This window comes from Ovis aries, chromosome 7 (assembly GCF_016772045.2).
Source record: "Ovis aries strain OAR_USU_Benz2616 breed Rambouillet chromosome 7, ARS-UI_Ramb_v3.0, whole genome shotgun sequence".
NCBI lineage: Eukaryota > Metazoa > Chordata > Mammalia > Artiodactyla > Bovidae > Ovis > Ovis aries.
In genome coordinates this window covers 51359447-51385116 of record NC_056060.1, presented here as the reverse complement: position 1 = coordinate 51385116, position 25670 = coordinate 51359447, and the positions used below count along the sequence as shown (strand labels likewise).

Here is a 25670-nt window from a genome sequence, read left to right as displayed (position 1 = left end):
AAAGAAAAATATATGGCAATGGTGGTTCAGGCATATCTTAATAGAAATGTTTCCCTTCTAATTACTGTATTACAACTATGGTGTATTTTCTTGTTGATAAGTAATTTTTCAGATTTTGATCAGTTTCTCTGTTGTTTGTTTTCTGTGTTTAATTTCTTGGTTCTTGGTTACCTTGGTCTTATGGCTGATGCTTTGGAAAGTTTATTATTCCTGTTACATTTCAGTTTGTACAGCTATTGTCTTCAGCAGAAAGGAGTCATTGTGCTAAAGGATGACTCTTGCTTTGTCAGTGCCAGCCACGACCTTCTTCTACTCAGAGTCTGGATACATTTAACAATAAAGCTACAGAGCTCTAAGTTTAAACCCTAGCCGATCCTTTGAATTCTATAGCATCTTTTGAGTCCTCTACATGTTTAGTATCACTGGTATGCAGTACTCTTTAGTTCATGGCTCAATTAATTACCATTTCGTTTAATCTTTGCTCTTCTTACATGTTGAGTAAGTAGTTAGTGTCACATGATGAAAATTAAATATGTGTTTTCTCAAAATCTTACTAATGACTTTAACATTTTGTCTGAGATGTTTTCAATAGCAGGCTCCTATTTTTCCTCTTTTTAAAAAATAAATGTATTGAAAATAACACATAGCCCTCATATTTAATTATTTGATATGACAGTTCAGAATCATAAAATGAATTATTTTCATTAGAATAGGATCATCAAAATAAGTTTGTCTTCCATGTTCTAAATGTTCAGTGGAAGTCATCCCGCCTCCAGGCCCACCATTCTGTTTTCTGTTTCTGTAGATTTGTCTGCTCTAGGTGTCTTACGTAAGTGAAACCAAACCGTATTTGTCCTTTTGTGATTGGCTTATTTCACTTAACGCAATGTTAAGGATTTCCTTTCTTTTTAAACTGAATAATATTATATTGTATGTATATACCACATTTTGTTTATCCATACATCTGTCAATGATGTTGAACTTACTTCCACATTTTGGCTATTGTAAATAATGCTCCTATGAGTTATGGGTGTACAAATATTTGAGAACCTGTTTTTAGGAACCAGTTTACGTTCATATTTTACTTTTGCTACATGATATTTTAAAAATCGTAACACATGTAGAAAAAAGTCACAAATGGAAAGTATGATCTTTTTAAATAAAACTTTTCCTAAAGTTATATGCAATTTCATAAGTAGTTTTATATTAATGGATTTTATAGATCAGTAGTAGTCTTTGTCTTAGATTGAGTCTGATTGGAATCATATCTAAAATGTTTGGAAAACGGATCACAGATAAATGGATACTGAAGAGATGGTAACAGTGTGTTTTTACATGATATTCTTGTATTCTTTATTCTTGTATTCTTATATCAAGAATATTCTTGGTATTCTTTAAATGAACTTGTAGAAGTAAATCTAGAATTTTACTGGGAATTCTCCAAGAATGAACAGGACACTTTTTTTTTTTTTCCTCCATGTAATCTGTGTGTTTTCAAAGCTTCTTTTTCATTTGAAATTATGTTTGGTGTGCTATTTGTAGTAGTGCCCATCTTTTCTCTATATTGCTTTTGATGTAGGAAATACAGAATCATAAAAACAATAAATTAGGGGCCTATTACATGAATTAGTAATTAGTGTATTCCACTTTGGGTACTGACTTCCTTTCCTTCCTGTTGTCACCTAATACTTAAATGACAATTTCGTCTGTATGAAAGAGCCCTGGGGCTTGTGGTTAGTTACAGGAGAATTTGTAATATTTAACTTAGTTCAGACTACTTCTCACCTAAATCTCAGAAGACATCAAGGATTTTTTTTCCTTTTCTATTTTTTTTAAGAAAAAGAGGTTCTAAACTTAATAAAAAGCTGTCTTTGTAGCATCTAGAGTTCCTCATGCAAGAATGAAGCAAAAAAAGCCAAGCATTTGTATTTCACCATAGAAAGAAGGTCAGAAAGGATTGGGAAAGTGTCAAGGATAAGAAAGACTGTTCTCAAAACAGAAAAGGGATAAATGGCTAGATTGAGAGATCTCCAATTCTTTCAGCTTTTTCTGGAGGTTGGTTGGACGATGAAAATAATGGCACCAAAACTTCAGAAAGTCTATTAAGGAGAACAGTGAATTGTTCCGTTGTTCATGGTAACTTATCCTTCTCGCATTGAGTTTTCCTTTGCACTTTTCCTAAGAGTGGATCTACTCATTTAGGATCAGATTTTTGGGGAGATTTTCTTAGGATAAGTTGTCACATCATTTTAATATCATTAATGTTGATATGATATGGTTTGAAATAGCTTGATTTAGTTTGATATCTTCAGTTAAGAATACTGAGTGCTTTGATAGAAACCAGTTTATTAGCTTGAGCAATTGTTTAACTTGCTTCATTTTCTAACCTTTATTGACTTCATATTTTCATGGAGGCAGTGCTAAACTTTGAAAGTGAGATTTCGTCTACTCTTAGAATGGGTGCACAGGTAGAGAGACCTAAATGATCCTTTGTTTGAAAGTGTTCAAAGACCTATATTGGCTCTAAAATTCTGCAGTGCATATAGAGCTGTATGTGTGAGTGTGCATGTGCATGCATGCTTAGTCGCTCTGTCATGTCCAACTCTGCGACCTCATGGACAGTAGCCCTCTAGGCTCCTCTGTCCATGGGATTCTCCAGGCGAGAATACTGAAGTGAATTGCCATTCCCTTCTCCAGGAGATCTTCCCGACCCAGGGATTGAACTTGGGTTTCTTGCATTGCAGGCAGCTTCTTTACCATTTGAGCCACCAGGGAAGCTCTAGAGCATTGTATACAGCAGTGATAAAGATACTCCTAAATGACTTATTTCTGCAGATTTCTGAGACAAAGATTGATACACAGACAGTTCCAATCAAATGCAGATACCACTCACTGAATTGTAGTCTCTGCTGTACCAAACAAAACCCATCATAGTATCCTCTTGGATTTATGTTGTGTACTTTCTTCTCTCCTTAGGTATGGATGAACGAGGAGGTACGACATCTTGGGGAACAAGTGGTCAACCAAGTCCTTCTTATGACTCATCTAGAGTAAGTTTGCTCATTAACCCTTGATCAAAACTATAAAGATAATTGGGCAGAATAAGTAAGTTCTTTCATATATGAATTCTGTATCTTAAGAGAAGTAAAGATTATCTTATTTTATGGGAGAATACCCAGTACCTTCACTTCTTTCCATTAACTGTTACACTTTGGGAGTTTATTTTGTCTCCTACAAATAATTATTTTTGGTGTTATTCTACACCTTAACTACTTATAATACCTTTTACTAAAGTTGGAAGAGCTTGGAATGCCTCACTAAGTATTCTCCAAAGATCATCATTTTTCTTCTTATATTTATTTGCTTTGAGAGCTCTCAAAGTACCAACTTTAGACCAAATTAACACTCTACACAATGAAAGGGTAAAAGGTTAGAGCCTTTTCTAACAATTAAGAAAACAAAACAAAAAATCCCCCTGAACTTTAAAAGATGCGACTGAGAGATTGAAAAGTAGACCAAAGAGTTGGCAGTAAAATTAAGTGCTGTGCTCCCAGATTCCATAGTAAATTGCTGAGGTTAAGAGATACCTTTTCTAAAGAGTCACACTTTGAAAAATGATGAACTGTTTATTTCCCTCAGAATTAACCTAGAAAAAATAGACAAGCACAAAATTTATGGGTACTTAACTCCAGAATTAGATTGGTATAAATGGAAGATAACATGAATAATGTGATTGGAATTCATAGTCTCCATATGGGTTACACTGTTTTGCATTGAAAAATGCTGAATAAAAATACTTATTAAAGTATGTGGTTTTACTGTTTTCTTTGGCTGTAAATGTTTATTTTAAATACTTTGGAGAAGAACTGGAATATCCAAGTGGAATCCAAATAACTAGACAGAGAGAGAGACTGTTGAACATCGGTTTTAGTGTTTACTTTTCTGGAATCAGTGCTGCAAAAGCTGGGTTGTGGTATAAACACCACTGTTCTGGGTATCATAGGATCTACTACTGACTCTGCTTTGAACTTGCTGCTTAATCTTAGACGTGGTATTTTATCTGTGGCTGGTGTCCCAATTTCCTTCCACCTTTAAAAATTTTTTATTTTTTGGGTAATACTGTGAATTTGAAATATGTTTCCTATTTTGATTTTGAAGTAGCAATTTTATATATTGGAGGACACAGTACTACTTGTTAGTTAATAATGGATTATTTTCTTTCTAAGCCTTGAGTTGCTGTGTGATATCATGTTATTTCTTAATATGCATTAAATGGTGCCTTTGTACCTTACTTCACTTTCAAGTTTTCTACTTGAGTACAAATAGGATTCTAAGAGAAGAGACCTTAATAATATTTCCAAACATTTATGTATTTTATCTTCCTGAAATTAAGTTTTCCTTTAGAGATGTACTTCAGAGCAAATCTTGCTTTTCTTTTTAAAGTGAAGTCGCTCAGTTGTGTCCAACTCTTTGCGACCCCATGGACTATAGCCTACCAGGCTCCTCTGTCCATGGGATTTTCCGGGCAGTAGTATTGGAGTGGATTGCCATTTCCTTCTCCAGGGGATCTTCCCAACCCAGGGATCAAACCTGGGTCTCCCACATTGTAGACAGCCGCTTTACCATCTGAGCCACCAGGGAAGTCAATAATATATTCAAACATTTATGTATTTTATCTTCCTGAAATTAAGTTTTCCTTTAGAAATGTACTTCAAAGCAAATCTTGCTTTTCTTTTTGCTATTTGATCTGTAGGTCAAATTGAAATGCTGTTTTTTACTCTTAATTTTTTTCCAGTGTATATTATGTACAGTGAAAAGTTAAATTGATTTTTATAGTAGTTTTCTATTATAAAAATCCAGATAAATCTCAAGATACCCCATAGAACCACACATACACGCATATCACACACACACATTTTTTTCCCCCTACTCATCTGCTGAGTGATCAGATAGAGCAGGGATTTACTACCCTTCTTTCTTTTTGTTCCTGGTAAAATCTACTCTTCCAGTAACTTTCTTCTATTTATCCTAGTCATGATTCTGAGTTAGTCAAGATGTTGAATTTTATTTATAATTTCAAAACATTTATCTATCTCCTGAAGTCTTCTCACCAAGGAGAGAGACATTTAAGGCTATCTGTGCAACTGCCTTCAACCTCCTTTTTAAGAGTATTTTCAGCTTTTTTAGTTTTACTGTTAAATATCTTCCACCATCTTGACCATGTTTTTATTAATCATAAGTATAGATGAATATAAGTTTGTTAATAGAAATTTCAGTTGAACAAAATACTTAATTCTTCTGAATATTTTAATAGGTTGAGTTTTTAAAATTTAGAAATAAATAATGACTTTGGCTAAAAGCTAGTTTTGACACATTGTGAATAAAATTAGCAAGTCAGTTTAAACTTTTGTGAAATATTAGATACCTTTGTAGAAATTATGTAAATGAGATTTTTTAGACTTTACCAAATTGTATAAGTAACACATTTCCTTCATAAAAAGTTACATCATTTAAATAAACAATTTGATTTTACATTACTGATGGAAAAAAATTTTAATTTTCCTTTCGTGATAAAAAGGTTTGTAAAAACGGCAGAATGAGTAGTTTGGTGGAGTTGTGAAGCATATGCTTTTAATTTAGATGGATTTGACTATCTGAGTTGCTGTTTTCCTCCATTCCCGACTCAAAACTATAAGAAAGAAAGAAATTTTGCAGTACTGTAAAACAGCAAAAGCTATTAATACTGTATTAACTATGAGTTTTAGGCAAGATTGGCTGTGCAAAATTTCATGAAGGTTTAGCTCAATATTTATTTAACAACTTTCCAAGGAGAATTTTTGCTGTTTATACTTTTTGGCTAATAAGTCCTGACTTTAATTCTAATGAAGATACCATTCTGCTCCAGTAAACTTGATGCATGAGTTCCACTGGCATTTTATGGTTAAGAGCCCACAAACTTCTTATCCTGTGTTAGCCTTCTGCCTGTTCTTTCACAAGTAAAAAAAGTCACTCCAGTAAGGCTCTTTCTGGTGTGTCTGCCCTTTTTTTTTTTTTTGCCAAATCTACCAGAAAAGTAGCCTCATAGGGTACAAGTGATTGGTTGAGTTTCTAGTTACCAAAACTACCCACTGCACATCATTCACTGCAGAGTTTTTGTTAAGCAGACACAGAAATAAACACCATGCCTAATAATGGTTATGGAGGAAATGGTAGACATTTCTTAGGAAATGTGAAGATGGGACAGAACATGTTTAAGATACTTGAAGGGAAGTAACACAATATTTGTGGTATCTCTCTCAGCCTCCTCTATCTTTATTAGAGTTCTGGTTTCTGCACTGTTGACCTACTCCCCACCTGTGCAGAACAAAAACATGCACGTGAACAGATAAAAGCATGAAGATGATTGAATAGCACTTCTAGTTTCAAAAATCTGTGAAGGTGTGATTGAATTTAAAGCACAAGAGACTGAAAGGGATGATTAATCTCAGTTAAGTTAGACATGGGCAGAGATATAATGAATGAGTTCCTTTGCTGCATATGAATGTTTTCTATATTTGACATTTCTAACCAGGTGTAAAGGCCAGAGAATATTATGATTTTTCTTATTTTCTACAGTGTTACTGATTTATTCTAGTTTCAGATTTTTCCCCTCTTCTTTGAAGGCAGTGATTAAGAGCACATACTCTGGAGCCAGACTGCCTGGGTGTGAGTCCCAGCTCTGCCACTTACTACATGTGTGATTCTGGGCAAGTTACTTAAATTCACTGTACCTCAGTTTACTCATCTGTGAAAGGGGACTAATAATAATTACTTTATAAGGTAATTGTGAGAATTAAAAGAGATACACGTACAAAAAGAGGTGCTTAGATCAGTAGATTGTTTAGATCAGTGTCTGGTACATAGTGAGTGTTCTATAAGTGTTGACTCTTAATTATATATGTCAAAATTTATCAACTAGATCTGTTTGTAACAAACATTTAAGTGAATGAATACATTTGCAGATATGCTGTATTGTAAGTGTAATGAATAAGAATTGCCTGATTCAGTCATGCTTAATTACTTTTACTTCTTTTAGATTTGTAAAGGATGTAAAATTGATTTCCTTTCCCTTTCAATTTCTTTCTTGAGAAAGCAGGAATCTTCTGTCAAGCTTTGATATAAAAGTTTTAGTCTTTCTCATACTTTATACATAATGAATGCTCTATATGTTTGCTGAACATAATCAAATTGAAGAAGAATCATTAGATATACTAATGATTGTGTTTGAAGATCTTCCCCCTTGGAGGGAAAAGAACCAAAACTGATGTAAGCTTGAAGTGCAGGGTTGTATTAATTAATGGTAATAGACTTTTTTTCTGTGCTTATAAATTATTGCTCTAATTGACGACACTACTTAGTGAAGTATTTTATTTAAGATCACAGCCTCGAAAGAGTTGTACCCCATGACTCTGGGCAAATTACATAATCTCTTTGTGGTTCAGGTCTGTAATGTCTATAATTACGGTAATATTACACATACTTTGTAGGATTTTGGAAGAGATGGAATGCAGTAATAGCTGTGAAGTACTTTATTTATTGATAAATGAAAGCTACTATTATTATCAGCATTATTATTTTCTCCAGATATCTAATACTTCATTATGTGTTTTTGTGCTTATATTTTCTCATGTACAAATTCTGTTTCAAAATGTTTGATCATTTTAATTTATGGAAATTCCAAGGGACTGTGTCATCTTGGTTTTCCTGCCATCTTAAGCTCTGCTCCCCAACCTAGACTGAGCTCAGAGTGCTATTGTACCATTGAAGTTTATATCCTGTCTAGGGGTTATGAGAGGGCTCTTAAGAAAGAGAAGTTTTTGTTGATACTCTTTCCTAAGATACAGAGTTTGCATTCCTTAATTTAAAAGGTATGAGTTCACTGATAAGTCACTACTAATAGAAGTTATATTTATAGCTACCATCAATGACCAAGAGCTGGCTGTTTAATCATGAGTATTTTCAAATTACGTATAATCCATCATGATGGTTGTTTTGGAAAAGAAACACCATTCAACTGAGTAGAGTTTGTGTGCTTATTTTTTTCTAATTGCTAAATTTCTACCATGGTTTTACCTTCTCTTTATAATGTGGTTTGCAGAATGAAATAGTTGTGTGTGTTGCTCTTTTTTTCCCTCCCCATTTGGCAGTATTGTAGAATTTTCAAAACTGGAAAGTGTGTTCGGTATTTATATCCAGTCTTTTTTATTTCCTAAATGAGGAAACTAACACAATTTAAGATTTGGCTAGATTGAGATGTGTGCTGCTGATACAAAATACACATGAGATTTGGCTAGAAACATTGCGTAGTTAATGACAGATTCTGGCCTAGAACTCACGTATTCTAAATTCTGTGCTAGTGTTTTTGACCCCCTTAGTATTCCCAGCTCAAAGAATTATCTAAAATTTTCCGCCATATACTAAAAGAATGGGAAAAGAGAGAGGGCAAAGGAGAAAAAAGAAGAGCATCTGCAAGTGATATCTCTAAAGAAGACATTGGACATGATTTGATTTAAAAAAAAAAAAATTGCCTAGCAAGTATAGTGTTTTGTAAGACAGAATAGCGCAGAATTTAAGAGCTTGAATGTTGAAATCAAGATGTCTGTGCTCTGTTTCTGGCTCTCCTGTTTGTTAGCTGTATGACTCTAGACACGTTACTTCTCTTCTCCTCAAACCTTTTTTTCTTTTTTTCATTGGTGGAGGGGATGGGGTGGAGTGGATACTAATAATAACTACCTTACTGCAGTTCCGGACTTAGACCTATTAGTGGAGAAGGGGAAAACCAGTTATGTGGTGATGAGTTGGCTTTAAAATACTTAGTTTAGCGGCTGTATATGACTCAGCGCAAAATAATGTCAGGAACTTTCTGTTGAAGGATAAATAGTTGGTATATTTTGAGGTCTTTCATTGTAATACATATTGTGGCTTGTGCTACCTGTTGCCCTGAAGGGATATGAGGGTTCAGTTTATTTAAAAAGCACCACCAGCGGTCATTTCTCAGGTCACTTGTTAGGAAAATACATGGATGGCAGCTTGACTGACCAGATCAGGTATTAATAGAAAATGAAAATATTAGGGTACAAAGATTCAGAGGTTGTTATAGACTTCTGAGCATCATACACAAATCCATCGATTGGGTACTTGGGTTAAGGGAAGCAAAAATAACTAAAAATTCAACTAGAATAAACATAGAGCTTTCAGATTCTAGACACTAAAATGAGTCCTTAAGGTTATCTGTATTTGTTTAATGTTACTTCTCTATCAACTTCTGAACTGTGCCAGATGTCGCTAAAGGGATCTGAATTTTCCTTAGTGCTCTCTCCATTCTTAGCAGGTATTCAATATCTGTTCCTTCATATATATGGAATAGCTTGGCTAAGAGCCACTCTGAAGTTTGATGGGTAGCAAGTTAGATATGGCACAACAGAAGCATAGTTCCCCTGATATGCTGTCTATCCAAAACAAAAAAATAGAGTTAATTCTGACCCCAGAAAGAGTTATACTGGGTGAAGTTTTGAGAGAACTTGGTGTGTAGTTAATTTACACTTGACAGTAGAGGCCTTGGGAATATCTAGGAGTAGAGAGAACATGTTGTTTTCTTCTCCCACTAGAGCACAGTGGCATGAGAATTACGCTTGTAAATAAGGATGACAGTGTTGTCTGGCTGCTTTTTGGAACGTGCATTTACTGTGGTTCCCTAGTTTTACCATGCTGAGATTTGTGGATACACTGTTTGTTTTTTTTCAATGTCCTAAGTGAATGGACGTGTATCTTAGAGTTCAGGAAATAAGATTAGTAATACAAGTAATATTTATTTTAAGTAAACTATAGAACTTTAACTCTCTAAGGCCACAGTGAAAAGCTTTAATTAGGCAACGAATAACTAATTACCAAGATAATTTCATTGAGTACCATGAGATTACAGGAGAGGGAGAAATTTGGGTGGTCAGGAAAGACGTACTAGAATAGGAAATGTTTGAATAGAATACTGTAGGAGAAACAGTACTTGCGCAAATAAGGTGGAAAGGAAGACAACGTTTTGGAAATATAGAATGATGGCACCACAAGTTACAGAGGCACCGAAATCACAAATGCAGTAAATACCAAATAACCCCTTGCTTTGTAGGTGATTAGTATGATAAGGCAGATAACCTTTCTGTAGAAGAAATAAAGTCTATCCTTTGGGGAATAGAGAACCAATTAAATATAGACTTTGACATGGGAAATGGCACAAAGGGTTTTATGAAGATCAATACATTGGATATGAAAGATGGATTCAAAGTGAAAAAGTGACAAGAGATTGGATGATCTGATTCGATGTTACTACACAAGCTCACTTGTAATGAAATAAGGCTTATGTTGAGATAATAGGATTAAGATCACAAAATAATTGAAAGAGAAGAGATATCACAAAGGAAAAGGAAACTGGCACAGTTAGTGACTGAGAAAGATACAAAATCATGTAGACTCACTCCCCCCAGAGAATGATGACTCCTGAATTAAACTCCATGTGTTTTATTTAGGTTTTGACAAGTTAGCTGTGGTTGTGTTATACCACTACCAGATTGTTTGATTTTGATAAATAGCTTCCCTTATAAATGGGAAAATCTAGTTGTGTGAATAAAAAAACAGTTTTTTCTCATTGTCCCCCATTTGTCAGTATTGATGGGTAATGAAGTTTTCTCCCTTAGAACACATATATTTTCTAGACTGTTTTCTGTTTGCAGTTGTTTTTATTTTTGAACGGGAAAATGGTATAGGTTTTATAGCTACTATGAGATCAAATGCAATAATTAGAAAGGACACACAAATTTTGAAATAGTATTTTATGCCTCTTGATCTCAGGTACAAAACACGAGATGAAGCAGTTAAATAGCAAAGCAAGACAGGAGGGACAGAGAATTAAAGTAAGTGTTTTCTATATATTGCATCTATGTTCCCATTAATCTGTTTTGTTATGTAACTGCTCCTTCTGAATGTTCTGAACATGAAGAAAACTATGGGTGAGAAAAAGGTGTGTCTTAAAGTTAGGTTCAGATAAACCCATGAGAGAAAATTTTGTTTGTTACTCATGTTCTTATTCAAAACAATACCTGCCTGTAAATTATGATCTTAATGTTTTTGGTTAAGAAAAAAAATTGGATTAAGACGATATACACTCCTTTAAATTTCTTGCTAGTGGATATTTAAAGTGAAAGGAATCACATAGCTATCAGATTGTCTACTTTTCCATTTTTAAGCTAGTCAGACCTTCTGTTTTTTCAGTTTAGCTATTCTTCCAGGGACAGTGTCTGTTGAGATGTTCTACCATAGATCTTTTGGGCTAGCAGGTCAGTTTCTCACCTCATTATAAATTTCATTTAACTTTGTTTGTCTATGAAATAACATCTTTATCAGGATTGATCTTTATGATTCTCTCTTTTTTTATCCCAGTGTTGTCTTTAAAGTTAACAAATGAGAGTCAAAACAAGTTAATCTTTGAATCTCTTCTTTGTTCCTTTTTGTAATTTTTTGGACAGATTTTTAATTATTTTCTGTAAATTTAGATGTTTCTTATTCATGAAAAAATAATGGAGGGTAGATTCTGGCAGGCTACATCTTTAGATTTGCTTAGTCTGTTTTAATTAATAACAATATTTACAACACCATTTGTCACTGTATGGTTTAGAACTTTTCACATATTACCTTTTGAAGCTTCATACCAGCTTATCAAGAAACCATTTGAAAAGTCATCATTCTAGAGGTGAAGAAACTGGGGGTCAGAGAAGGTAGATAGCTAACCAAATATTAAGCACCCAAGACTAGTAACCAAGCAGTATGATTTTAAATTACTGTCCTTTTGGACCATATCACACTGGCTATAGTTCAGAAGAGACCCGAAAGTGAAAAGTGAAAGCCACTCAGTCGTGTCCAACTCTTTGCAAACCATGGACTGTGGCCTGCAAGGTTCCTCTGTCCACAGAATTCTCCAGGCAAGAATACTGGAGTGGGTAGCTATTCCCTTCAACAGGGGATCTTCCTGACCCAGGGATCAAACCTGGGTCTCCTGCATTGCAGGCAGATTCTTTACTATCTGAACCACCAGGGAGACTGTGAAGAAGGCTGAACACTGAAGAATTGATGCTTTTGAACTGTGGTGTTGGAGAAGACTCTTGAGAGTCCCTTGGACTGCAATGAGATCCAACCAGTCCATTCTAGAGATCAGCCCTGGGTGTTCTTTGGAAGGAATGATGCTGAAGCTGAAACTCCAGTACTTTGGCCACCTCATGCGAAGAGTTGACTCATTGGAAAAGACTCTGATGCTGGGAAGGATTGGGGGCAGGAGGAGAAGGGGACACCAGAGCATGAGATGGCTGGATGGCATCACGGACTCAATGGACGTTGAGTTTGAGTGAGCTCTAGGGGATGGTGATGGACAGGGAGCCCTGGTGTGCTGCGATTTATGGGGTCGCAAAGAGTCAGACATGACTGAGCAACTGAACTGAACTATTTATGTAGGAGTTGGACACATCGTAGATGCTGTAAGATGATGGTTACTATCATTATTTATTGAATCTTATTCACATTTTAGACATAAAAAATACAAGCTATGGAATGAGTCAGAAAAGTTTGTTTCCTGGTATCACCACTGTATTTGACCTTGTAAAAGATAAGATAATTTCTAAGCCTCAGATTTCTCATCTGCAGTAAGATTTGTCAAATAAGAAGGATGTGAGAATTAAATAAAAGAACAGCATATTCAGCACATATCTGTAATTTATTAAAAAGTCTATAAGTGTTCCTCCTTTTACATTCAGTCTCATAAAAAACAACCCCAAGAATTTTGTAAGTCTTAAATACTCCTTAGAGAAACAGCTGTTGTGAATTCCTGGAGTATGTCCTGAACAAAATGAGGGACCTGTTGCAGTTTTTAAATGCCCACCAAGAGGTCCTGTAAGTCACATGAAGGTAATTATATTTAAAAAGTTGAAACTATTGGAGAAGTTCATAGCAGATAAACAGATCTTGGGATTTGGAGATTGTTAGGAGAAATAAAATTGGGCAACCCAGATTCTTATGAATGTAGATTCTTATTAGTCTGTATTCTTAAAGACAGAATGTAAATTCTAAAAGAAGAGGCTTCAGATAATTCCTCAAATCTGTTTGAAAGATATCTATCTCACAAGGTAGTGATGAGACTTCAATGAGCTTATGTATGTCACAGGCTTCAGTTCAGTCATGTCTGACTCTTTGCAACCCCATGACTACAACACGCCAGGCTTCCCTGTCCATCACCAACTCCAGGAGCTTGCTCAAACTCATGTCCATTGAGTTGATGATACCATCCAACCATCTCATCCTCCATCGGCCCCTTCTGTTCCTGCCTTCAATCTTTCCCAGAATTGGGGTTTTCTCAAATGAATTGGCTCTTCATGTCAGGTGGCCAAAGTATTGGAGCTTCAGCTTCAGCATGAGTCCTTCCAATGAATATTCAGACTAATTTCCTTTAGGATTGACTGGTTGAATCTCCTTGCAGTCCAAGGGACTCTCGAGAGTCTTCTCCAACACTACAGTTCAAAAGCATCAATTCTTCGGTGCTCAGCTTTCTTTATAGTCCAACTCTCGCATCCATACATGACTACTGGAAAAACTATAGCTTTGAGTAGACGGAATTTTGTCAGCAGAGTAATGTCTCTGGTTTTTAACATACTGTCTAGGTTGGTCATAGCTTTTCTTCCAAGGGCAGGTGTTTTTTTAATTTCATGGCTGCAGTCACCATCTGCAGAGATTTTGAAGCCCAAAAAAATAAAGTCTGTCACTGTTTCCATTGTTTCCCCATCTATTTCCCATGAAGTGGTGGGACCGGATGCCATGATCATGGTTTTTTGAATGTTGAGTTTTAAGCCAGCTTTTTCCCTCTCCTCTTTGACTTTCATCAAGAGGCTCTTCAGTTCCTCTTCGCTTTCTGCCATAAGTGTGGTGTCATCTGCATATATGAGGTTATTGATATTTCTCCCAGCAGTCTTGATTCCAGCTTGTTCTTTATCCAGCCTGGCATTTCACATGACGTTCTCTGAATATAAGTTAAATAAGCAGGGTGGGCTCCAAAATCACTGCAGATGGTGACTGCAGCCATGAAATTAAAAGACGCTTACTGCTTGGAAGAAAAGTTATGACCAACCTAGATAGTATATTCAAAAGCAGAGACATTACTTTACCGACTAAGGTCCGTCTAGTCAAGGCTATGGTTTTTCCAGTGGTCATGTATGGATGTGAGAGTTGGACTGTGAAGAAGGCTAAGTGCCGAAGAATTGATGCTTTTGAAGTGTGGTGTTGGAGAAGACTCTTGGGAGTCCCTTGGACTGCAAGGAGATCCAACCAGTCCATTCTGGAGATCAACCCTGGGATTTCTTTGGAAGGAATGATGCTGAAGCTGAAGCTTCAGTGCTTTGGCCACCTCATGTGAAGAGTTGACTCATTGGAAAAGACGCTGATGCTGGGAGGGATTGGGGGCAGGAGGAGAAGGGGATGATCAAGGATGAGATGGCTGGATGGCATCACGGACTCGATGGACGTGAGTCTGAGTGAACTCCGGGAGATGATGATGGACAGGGAGGCCTGGCGTACTGCAGATTCATGGGGTCACAAAAAGTCGGACACAACTGAGAGACTGAACTGAACTGAACTGATGCAGGGCAACAATATACAGCCTTGACATACTCCTTTCCCGATTTGGAACCAGTCTCTTGTTCCATATCCATATCTAACTGCACACAGATTTTTCAGAAAGCACGTAAAGTGGTCTGGTATTTCCATCTCTAAGACAGAGTTTGTTGTGATCCACACAGTCAAAGGCTTTGGTGTAGTTAATAAAGCAGAAGTAGATGTTTTTCTGGAACTCTCTTGCTCTTTTGATGATTCAACAGATGTTGGCAATTTGATCATTGGTTCCTCTGCCTTTTCTAAATCCAGTTTGAACATCTGGAAGTTTTTGGTTCATGTAGTGTTGAAGCTTTGCTTGGAGAATTTTGAGCATTACTTTGCTAGTGTGTGAGATGAATATAATTGTGCAGTTGTTTGAGCATTCTTTGGTACTGCCTTTCTTTGAGATTGGAATGAAAACTGACCTTTTCCATCCCTGTGGCCATCTGCTGAGTTTTCCAAATTTGCTGGCATATTGAGTGCAGCACTTTCACAGCATCATCTTTTATGATTTGAAATAGTTCAGCTGGAATTCCATCATCTCTACTAACTTTGTTCGTAGTAATGCAACCTAAGGCCCACTTGTCTTTGGACTCCAGAAAAGTCAAAAATTTAGCATGATCAGTTAATATCAGTTCCTCCTGTGATATATTTTTGTTGTACACTCTAACATTTTTATTTTGAGAATAGCAAGCTTGGACTGTGACATATTGAATAGATACTTAATCCTTTTTGCTGTCAAGTGAAGTAATTATTTCATGTGGTTTTATGTCATAAGCAGTCTAGCATTTTGCATGGAGCAGTTCATATTCTTGGTGTTTAGTTTAGGAAATTACTTAGTGATTAACCATTGGAACATTAGCTGTCCTGAACCAAATGTCTTCTCCACATTGGTGATACTATGAAATCTCATTGTTTATTTTTCTGAGTCCTTACTCTAAAAATTTTCTTGAATTTTTTTCCCCCTAAGAACCCTACCTTCCTCTTGTAGATGACACGTTTCCTCAGTGTCTTTATTCCCAGTTTGGAATTTTATAGTCTTCTCTTGGGGTGTCCAAATTTTAGTTTGTGGGCTGTTCACGTTTTTTCTTCCACATTTTTTTAATTAATGAAAGATTTGCTGAGATTTCACTGGCACTAGTTGGGTAAAACAGAAATGCTCAGTCCATGTTTCTTGGGCAAAAAGGAGTGTTCACTCTCACACGAAAGCAGAGAATGATACCATAGAATGATAGAAGTTATATCATGAAGGCCGAGGGAGAGTAGAAGCACAAAAATAGAAGCAATACTTGGTTATAAAACCTCCAGAGCATATCAAGTGACAAAGATGGTTTGTAATACAGGAATAGAGATCTTCAGTCTAGAGGCTTCTCCCGTTTGATGAGTAAACTTGGTCAAATGAGTTACTTATTCTGGACTTAATTCCTAACATATAAAACAAATTTTTGAACAAGATCAGAGTTTCTCGAACTGGGCTTAGGTTATTAATAAACAGTATGTAAATACAGAGCTCCATGATCCAATATATTTATACATTATTGAGTTAAAAGAAAATTAGATTTCCTTGTTGGTATTGTCTCAGAATTTATTATAAATATAAATCTTTAAGAAAGGGATAGAATATAGTACTTCTCTTCCTATTACCTATGAATTGTTTGATAGTACCAGTCTCAATAAATAGTAAATTTGACAACATATATACTTATTTTGGTGACTGCAGCCATGAAATTAAAAGACGCTTGCTTACTCCTTGGAAGAAAAGTTATGACCAACCTAGATAGCATATTCAAAAGCAGAGACATTACTTTGTCAACAAAGGTCCGTCTAGTCAAGGCTGTGGTTTTTCCAGTGGTCATGTATGGATGTGAGAGTTGGACTGTGAAAAAGGCTGAGCACTAAAGAATTGATGCTTTTGAACTGTGGTGTTGGAGAAGACTCTTGAGAGTCCCTTGGACTGCAAGGAGATCCAACCAGTCCATTCTAAAGGAGATCAGTCCTGGGTATTCTTTGGAAGGACTGATGCTAAAGCTGAAACTCCAGTACTTGGGCCACCTCATGTGAAGAGTTGACTCATTGGAAAAGACGCTGATGCTGGGAGGGATTGGGGGCAGGAGGAGAAGGGGATGACAGAGGATGAGATGGCTGGATGGCATCACCGACTCAATGGACGTGAGTTTGCGTGAACTGCAGGAGTTGGTGATGGACAGGGAGGCCTGGCGTGCTGCAATTCATGGGGTCACAAAGAGTCAGACATGACTGAGCGACTGAAATGAAGTGATACTTATTTTTGTTGGTAGTGTTCAGTGAAAAGATTGTCCTTTTCCTCCATTGAATTCCCCTGTTATCTCTGTTGAAAATGAATTAACCATGTACGGCAGGATCAATTTTCAGACTCTCTGTTCCATTGATTTTTTTTTAACCTTTGCATCGATACTATATTATCTTGATTACTGTACCTTTAAAATACAGATTAATATCAAGTAGTGTAAGTCATGCAGTCTTATTTATTCTGTTTCAAAGTTGTTTTTCCTATTTTAGATACATTGCACAGACAATGAAAAGTTTGAAACCAGCATATCAATTTCTGCAAAAATCTTCTGGGATTTTTGGTAGGATTGCAAGGACTCTCATCAGTTTAAGGGGAATTGATAGTTTAACAATGTGGAATCTTCTGATCAGTGACTATTGATTGGTATAACTCTCTTACTCTGATTTCTTTCAGTAATGTTTATAGTTTTCAGTGAAAACGTATTGCACATTTTTCATTTAGTTATTTACTAAATATTTTTGATGTTAAGTTTCAATTTCTGATTGTTCATACCTTATATAAAACTATAATAGGTTTGGCATATTGACCTTGTATCCTGCACTTGGCTAAACTCACTGGCTGTAGTAACTCTTTTTGTACATCCTGAAGGATTTTCTGTTTGAATATGAGAATTTAACTTTTTCTTTTCCAACCTGAATTTTTCCCATTTTTTGAATTGATTGTGATTTCTTTGCCCAGTCCTTAATAATGGGATAAGAATCAGTCTTTTATCATTAAACTTGATATTAGTTATAGGTTTTGTTCATATGCTTTGTTAGATTGAAGAGGATTCCTTTTATTCTTAATTTCTTGAGAATATATATCAAAAAAGAATGTTGGACTTTAAAAACTTTTTTTATCTATTGAGGTGATCATATGGATTTTCTTTATTAATGTGTAAAATTATATGATTACTATTTTTAATTTTAAACCAACCTTGCGTTCCTGAGAAAAATAGCTCTAGGTAGGTTATTATTGTTGTTTTTCTATATATTGTCAATTTGCTTAAATGAATATAAATACAAGAATTTTTATATTTGAGTAATACTGATCTGTAGTATTTTTTTTTCTTGTCTTGCCTGCCAGAATTTGGTATCACAATAATACCTCAAAGAATGATTTGAGAAATATTACTTGCATTTTAATTCCTTGAAAGAATTTATGTAATACTGCTCTTATTTCCTCTTCATATATTTTTCAGAATTTACCAGTGAAGATACATGGGCCTGCAGTTTTCTTTGGGAGGATTGTTTTTAATTTTAACTTCAGTAATTGATAAGAGCTGTTCAGTTTTTTTGTTGAAGGAGCTTTGTTAGTTTGTGTATTTTAAGAAATGTATCTATTTGTCCATTTCATCTAAATTGAATTAATGGCATAAAGTTGTTAATAATTTTCTTTACTTTTATATATTTATATTAGGTTATCTCTTGCTATAATATCAAATTACTGCAATCTTAGTGGCTTGAAATAGTACACATATATGGATTCATGGTTTCTGTGGGTGACAAATTGGTATAGCTTAGCCAGATCCTTTGCCTCAAGGTCTTTTATAAGGCTGTAAGCAAAGTACTCACTAGAACTAGGGTCTCATATGAAAGATTGATTGGGGAAGGGTCCCCTTCTGAGATGATCTGTTTTTTGGTAATCAGTTCCTTTTGGTTTGTTGAAGATGAATGTTCCATTTTGGCTGGAAGCTGCCCTCAGTATCTTGCCAACTGGGCCTTTCATCATGGCAGCTTGCTTCATCAAAGCTGTCAAGGTGGAGGGGTCTGTTAGCAAGATAGAATGCACTGTATTGTGAAGCCTAATTATGGAAATGACATCCTATCACTTTGTAATATTCTGTTGATTAGAAGCAAGTCAATAGGTCAGGTCACACTCAAGAAGAATGGTGTATATAAGGGTATGAATACCAGAAGGCACAGATTATTCGGGGGTATCTTAGAGCCCTCTTGGCACAGTGTTTGTAGGATCTGTAGTTAAAATCCCTACCTCATTTCTGATTTTGGTGAACTGTTTTCTTTTTTTTACCTGATCAATATGCCTAGAGGCGTATCTCTTTTACTGACTTTATCAAAGAACTTGTTTTTGTTTCATTGGTTTTCTCAATTGTTTTTCTCTTTTCAGTATGTTTGAGTTCTACTCTATCTCTACTATAAGTTTAGTTTGCCTTTTGTTTTTTAGTTTACCAGGTGAGAGTTGTGGTCACTGATTTCTAACAGGCATTTAGTACTATAAATTTTCCTCTGATCATGATGTTACCTGTATTCCACAGTTTTTCCCACTTTGTATTTTCATTTCATTCAGTTAAAAATGCTTCATAATTTTGTTACCAAATGACTAGGGTCCCACCATTCTCCATTTACAAGATGAATTACATACTCAAAAATGGAAGAAATGAAAGACGGCTTTAATTAGAATGCCAGCCATCTGTACAGATGGTAGACTCAGCATCCCTGAAAACCAACTCTGAAGGTTCTTCTTGGCCATGAAACTTTAAAGAAGGAGGAGGAAAGTAATCTCAGTTAATCATGGAGATAGGGGGTCAAAGTTATCATCATCCCCCACACTGCCTACAGACTCACTGACTTCTTGTGATCTTCCTCTAGATGTTACCTTGTTCACAAGGTTTGTTCAGGAGATTACTGAAGGAGAAGCTAGGGAAGAGATCTGGTCATCTGTTAATTGCTTATTCTTCATTTCTTCTACTTCAATCTATGGAAGGAACCCACAAGTTAGGCAAGGTATTGTGTGATTAAAAGCTTTGAAAGTTGTGCTTGGACTGGAGATTAGTAGAGCATGGAGGAGTGCCTGGTAAAAGTTAGTTATAATACAGCTCTGCTAAAGTGACAAGAAAAGGAGCTGAGGGTGGTTTCCTGCAAAGAGCCATTTGCAAATCCCCACTTGTCAGAACATCATTCCATTTCTATGGGAGTAGGGTGAGGGTCTGTTTTCTGTAACTTCATACTGACATAGGTGCTGTATTGTCTGAGTGGAAAGTGTCTATGTGGGTCTGTTTTGCTGGTTTTCTGCCTAAATATATGGGCAGAGTGAGCTACAATTATTTTGATGTTCACAAAGATAAAGATGATTATGAGCAATAATGTTAATCCCACTCTCTTGAGGCCAGTTCTTGAAATTTTGCTGGCCATAGATTCAGTTCTGCTCAGAGTGAAACAGCTTATGTGATGGCTACAGTCTGGTTATCATGCACTTAACTTTTTTCCTGTAGTGGAAGTTATAGTATCTATAAAACAATTCTGTATTGGTTCTAATCATTAACTTCTCAGTTTTGTACTTGAGATGGGGTGCAGGGTTCTGCTCTGTTGCAATTTTCCTATTGATTTCTTCCTTGACCCTTGGGTTATTTAGAAGTGTATGTTTAAATTTGTAATATTTACAGATTATATGCAGGTATTTTTATTATTAATATTTAATTTCATTCCATTGTAGCCAGAGTACCTGCTTTCAGTTCAGTTCAGTTGCTCAGTCGTGTCTGACTCTTTGCGACCCCATGAATCGCAGCATGCCAGGCCTCCCTGTCCATCACCAACTCCTGGAGTTTACCCAAACTCATGTGCATCAAGTCGGTGATGCCATACAGTCATCTCATCCTCTGTCGTCCCCTTCTCCTCCTGCCCCCAATCCCTCCCAGCATCAGCGTCTTTTCCAGTGAGTCAACTCTTCTCATGAGGTGGCCAAAGTATTGGAGTTTCAGCCTCAGCATCAGTCCTTCCAAAGAACACCCAGGACGGATCTCCTTTAGGATGGACTGGTTGGATCTCCTTGCAGTCCAAGGGACTCTCAAGAGTCTTCTCCAACACCACACTTCAAAAGCATCAATTCTTTAGCACTCAGCCTTCTTCACAGTCCAACTCTCACATCCATACATGACCACCGGAAAAACCATAGCCTTGACTAGACGGACCTTAGTTGGCAAAGTAATGTCGCTGCTTTTGAATATGCTATCTACGTTGGTCATAGCTTTCCTTCCAAGGAGTAAGCGTCTTTTAATTTCATGGCTGCAGTCACCATCTGCAGTGATTTGGAGCCCCCCAAAATAAAGTCTGACACTGTTTCCACTGTTTCCCAATTAATGCTTTAGTTCTTTGTATAAATTCGTATTTCTAAACTGGTATTATTTTCCTTTTGATTGAAGAACTTCCTTTAACATTCCTCATCATGTAGGTCTGGTGCTGATAAGTTTTTCTTGTTTCATGTGTCTGAAATATTCTTAATATTTTTTTACAAAATATATAGAGTTCTAAGTCATGATCTCTCTTTTCCTTTCTTCCTTTTCCTCCTCCTCTCCCTGTCCCCTGCCCTTTCCCTCTCCCCAGTAATACTAGGATTCACCTTGTTTCCTCTGTCTCAGGTGTTACAGTCCTATACTTCCATGTCCAGTGTCTCAAAAGTATTGCTTAATGTATTTTATTTAGAGTTTTTTTTGTGTGTGTGTGTGTCGTTCCAAGTGTGAGGGTTAATCTGGTCTCTGTTAATCTGAACTCTGCCTTGTCTGAAAGTGTAAGTGAAAATGTAGTTTTTTAATTAGTCTGATTTGATAGGGACCATGGATTTGGTTCATCAATAGGAGCCCTGTGAGCAGCACATTATAAATGAATGGAGAAGTGAAACCAGCCCTGTTAGCTTTTCCTGCACAACACTGAAAATACTGGCTTATTCAAGAGATCTTTGGATTTTGATACTCTATTAACTAGAGTATAATTGCTTTCCTTACTACCAACTATCCCAAAATATTTTTCTAGTGATACTTTGTAATCCGAAACCAAAAATAATGTTCTATTAGTATAATAAGGTTAGATATCTGCTACTAACTATGTGATCTTATGCCTGCCCGTTGACTTTCCTGAATCTTTCCTCATCTCTGAAATAAATCCTCTCTCTTAAATGAATTATTTTCAACCAAGGTTTCCAGATTCTGAAAAGATAGTGGTAATGAGGGATTCATGATTTATTTTAAAATATAGTAAATAGTTGTATCCAGTAGTTTACTTTGTGTGTTTTAGGGACTTCTTGATGTCCCTGGGACCCCTTTAGAGTGTTGAAAGGTTAAAACTATTTACTTGACACTATTAAAACTTCGCCATTTCAGTATTATTCTTTCCTGAGTTTAATGTGGAGTTTCTAAATGCTACATGTTATATGATGATGTCAGCTCTGACAGTTCTTGTGTTTTTAAAATTCCTTAGGTTTAATTTCTAATATGGTAATGATCAGTGAATATGTCCCACTTTGCTGGTGCCTCAGTGGTGAAGAATCTGCCTGCAGTGCAGGAGACGTGGATTTGATCCCTGGGTCGGGAAAATCCCCTGAAGTAGAAAATGGCAACCAGATCCAGTATTCTTGCCTAGAAAATCCCATGGACAGAGGAACCTGGAGGGCAGCAGTCTTTGGGGGTGGAAAGAGTCAGACACAACCGAGCGAGCAACTGAACTGACTGATGTCCCACATAAACAAAAGCCTTTTGGGGTTCTTTGTGTTTTAAGAGAAAATGTTTTTTATACAAGAGGTCCTGACCAAGGGATTCTGAGACCCTGAAAATGGATGGCCTAATGGAAATTATTCTCTGTTTAAGTACATATTCTATCGCCAGGTTTCTTAGTGCTGGAGATGGGAAAAAAAATTAGTGGCTAACAGTAAGTCATCTGTTGTCATGATTCCCAAGTTTAAATAAATTCTATACCAGTCTCTTACCTTGAGAAAGTTATTTAAATTCTCTAGGGGAAAATTTACTCATCCAGGATATGAAGAAAATATGGTTTCTATACATAGTTTAAATTAGCTGATAGAATGCATGACAGCCCTCGCTAGCATGTAGTAGTCACTCAGTGGAAACTAGCTGTGATGCTTATGATGCCACTGGACGGAAGCTTATTGATATATTTGTTATCTGATTATCACTGCTTCATTTTTTTCTGCCAGCCTGTCACTGCTTATTCTTCTTTGAAGTTGTGCTGGTATATTGCCATTTTCTAAACTATACTCAACCCAGGAAGTTTAACTTGGAGGTTGGCAGACTGTCTTTGGCTTCTTTCAAAGTATCACTGGTCATGCCAACTTGTCCCTTAAACTAATAGGGAGTCTGATATTATTATCAAACCTTTGGAAGCTATAATGTGAAAAGAAACATCTGAGGCTCAGACCTCATACAAAAGTTTATTAAAATATTTTCAGATACTGTCTCTTTCCTCTTCCAAACTGTGAACTCCTTGAAAGCAAAGAGAAAATGTTTTTCATCCTTGTATCCTAGTACTTAGCACAGTGCTTGATATTATTTGGCAGTAATACTTACATATACATATGCATTGTCACGCTTTCATTCACACATTTTTACCTCTTTAATTTTGTAAATAACTAATTAAAATGATATGAGAAGACAGGTAAAAGAAAAGAGAGATGGTTAGAGGAAAGAAGAAAGCCAGAAGGATGTCAGGAGTAGAGACAAGATCCCCTCTTAGAAGTGTTGATAAACCCACCTGGTGGCATCTATAGTAGCATTTAATAGTATACACTGAAAACATAAGAAGTTGAAGCAGACAGGCAAACGAGAGGAAATCAATTTAGTTATTACTATGAATGAAATTGGCAGATTTGATCAGTAAGGTGATAAGTCAGTTTCTGCCACTATTTAGCCTTAGTATCCAAGTGGCACATCTCCCAATCTCTCTTAGGAGGCATATATATATTAAAAAAAAAAAAAAAAGAAGACTGGTCTTATTGTGAACTAGTGTTGATTATCACAGGAAAGCCAGTCTCCGATGTTGCTCATTATCTGAAAATTTTGCATGATGTACTTAACTAATCTTGTGTTTTTTTAAGTATCTGAGTGTACTGGCTGAAAATACAGTAAAACAGTATCAATTTAGACTAAATGTCTGAATTACAGTGTAATTTTACTTTTAAGGAAATAACTATCTTGTTATTCTTACTTTTAATTAGGTATATTAGCTGTAAGTATTCTAATGAATTAGTACCGTTTAAATTTCCTTGTCAGTTTCATTAAATTGTGCTGTGCTTATTCTACTATGTTGTGTCCAACCCCCATGGACTGCAGCCCTCCAGGTTCCTCTGTCCATGAGAATTTTCCAGGCAAGAATACTGGAGTGGATTACCATGTCCTCAGGGATTTCCCATCCCAGGGATCAAACCCAGGTCTCCCCACATTGCAGGCGGATTCTTTACCGTCTGAGCCACCAAGGAAGCCCAAGAATACTGGAGTGGGTAGACTATCCCTCTCCAGGGGATCTTCCCAACACAGAAATTGAACCAGGGTCTCCTGCATTGCAAATGGATTCTTTACCAGCTGAGCTACCAGGGAAGCCCTTCATTTAACTACCAGGTTTAGAATACACATACACACATCAGAGCAAAGGTTTTCTCTGATAATAGATCTTATAACTATTTGTTTGATTGTGTACTTGATGAAGTTGCTGTTTTTTGTGTTATTACCATATTGCATGAAGAATACTATCCTTATGCAGTAGGATCATGGTCATGGAGTGAGATGCTTCCACTTAGAAGCATTCAGAACTCATACTAACTGAACAATAGGTTCACCCCTATTTCTCATACTCACTCTAGAGGGTTTTTGCTTTCCTTTTTATGAGTTCACATAATTTGGTTAGATAAATATATGTACGATTTGAGTAAATTATGATATCTAGACATACGAGTAGCTTCAGAAATCCTGCTTTTAGTTATTAAAAAAAGTTGGTTTGCTTTTGTTCATGTTTTGCGAACTGATGAATGAGTGCTCCCCCTGGGACATTCCTCAGCCTTATATTGGAATTACTGAGAAGCCTTGCTAGTTAGGCACCCGATGGAGGAGTAGATAGCTTTACTTACTGATTCTTAAAAGCAAGGAGATTGACAAACACGCAGAAATGAGCAATGGGTCTTTTTATAAAAGTGCTATGAGAAGGGAGAGCAATGTATTTAGAATTTAATTCCTCTGATCTTCATAGTAGTAAAGGCTAATCTAGAAAAGTTTCTTTAAATATATCTTTGAAATGTTAACATATGGATGGAAAATATAGTGATTCTAATAGTGATTCTAAAGCTGCAGTTGTGGGATATTTATAGACAGATACAATTTTTAAAATTCTTTATTAAACTAAGAAGGACTTAGTTGGCTTTGTCAGAAATATTTTAAATTCTTTATCAACTAAAAAATTCTAAAGTTAAAACTGGGGGATCATTCAGAATCCAAGAAAAACTTGCTGTGTTCTTTCTCTAAGCTAATCATTTAATATTGAAATCTTTGTTAAGAGAACCATGCTTAGTTTTCAGAAGCCCATTTATCATTAAAAAGTTATGTCTGAAAGTTAGGTTTTCTTTATTAAATATATTCAGAGTAGTTATACCTACCTCTATATCTGATGATGATGCCTTTCTGTTTTTCAAAGAAAGTCCTGACATTTCAGCTGCTGAAAATACTGCAAGAAAAACTGGATAGGTCAGAAAACGGGGGCCTTATTGTCTGTTGGTATTATGTAAAAATAAACATTTCTTATTTTGCCCTTTCTTTGTTGGAATATTAATATGGTACCTATGGTCCTCTAGCCCTGTAACCACCATGGCTTTGAGGACCTAGGAACTGAAAAAGGGGGTGATGGGTTTGTTT

The 25670-nt window shown here is 36.1% G+C and overlaps 1 protein-coding gene across 16 annotated transcripts in view; it reads left to right on the top strand.

Annotated features, from left to right (window-relative positions):
- The window catches only part of TCF12 (transcription factor 12), a 386564-nt gene that overhangs the window by 139533 nt on the left and 221361 nt on the right, over positions 1-25670 (top strand). For 14 of the 16 annotated variants that reach the window (XR_009601208.1, XM_042252404.2, XM_027971798.3 and 11 more), the window contains one exon: positions 2977-3050. Coding sequence is in view for 14 of the 16 variants with exons in the window: in XM_042252404.2 (XP_042108338.1) it covers positions 2977-3050 (74 nt within the window). In the remaining 2 variants the exon portion in view is untranslated. Of the gene's footprint in view, positions 1-2976; positions 3051-10881; positions 10944-25670 lie in introns of all 16 variants that reach the window. The other 2 variants (XM_060417882.1, XM_027971799.3) reach the window with 1 other exon arrangement.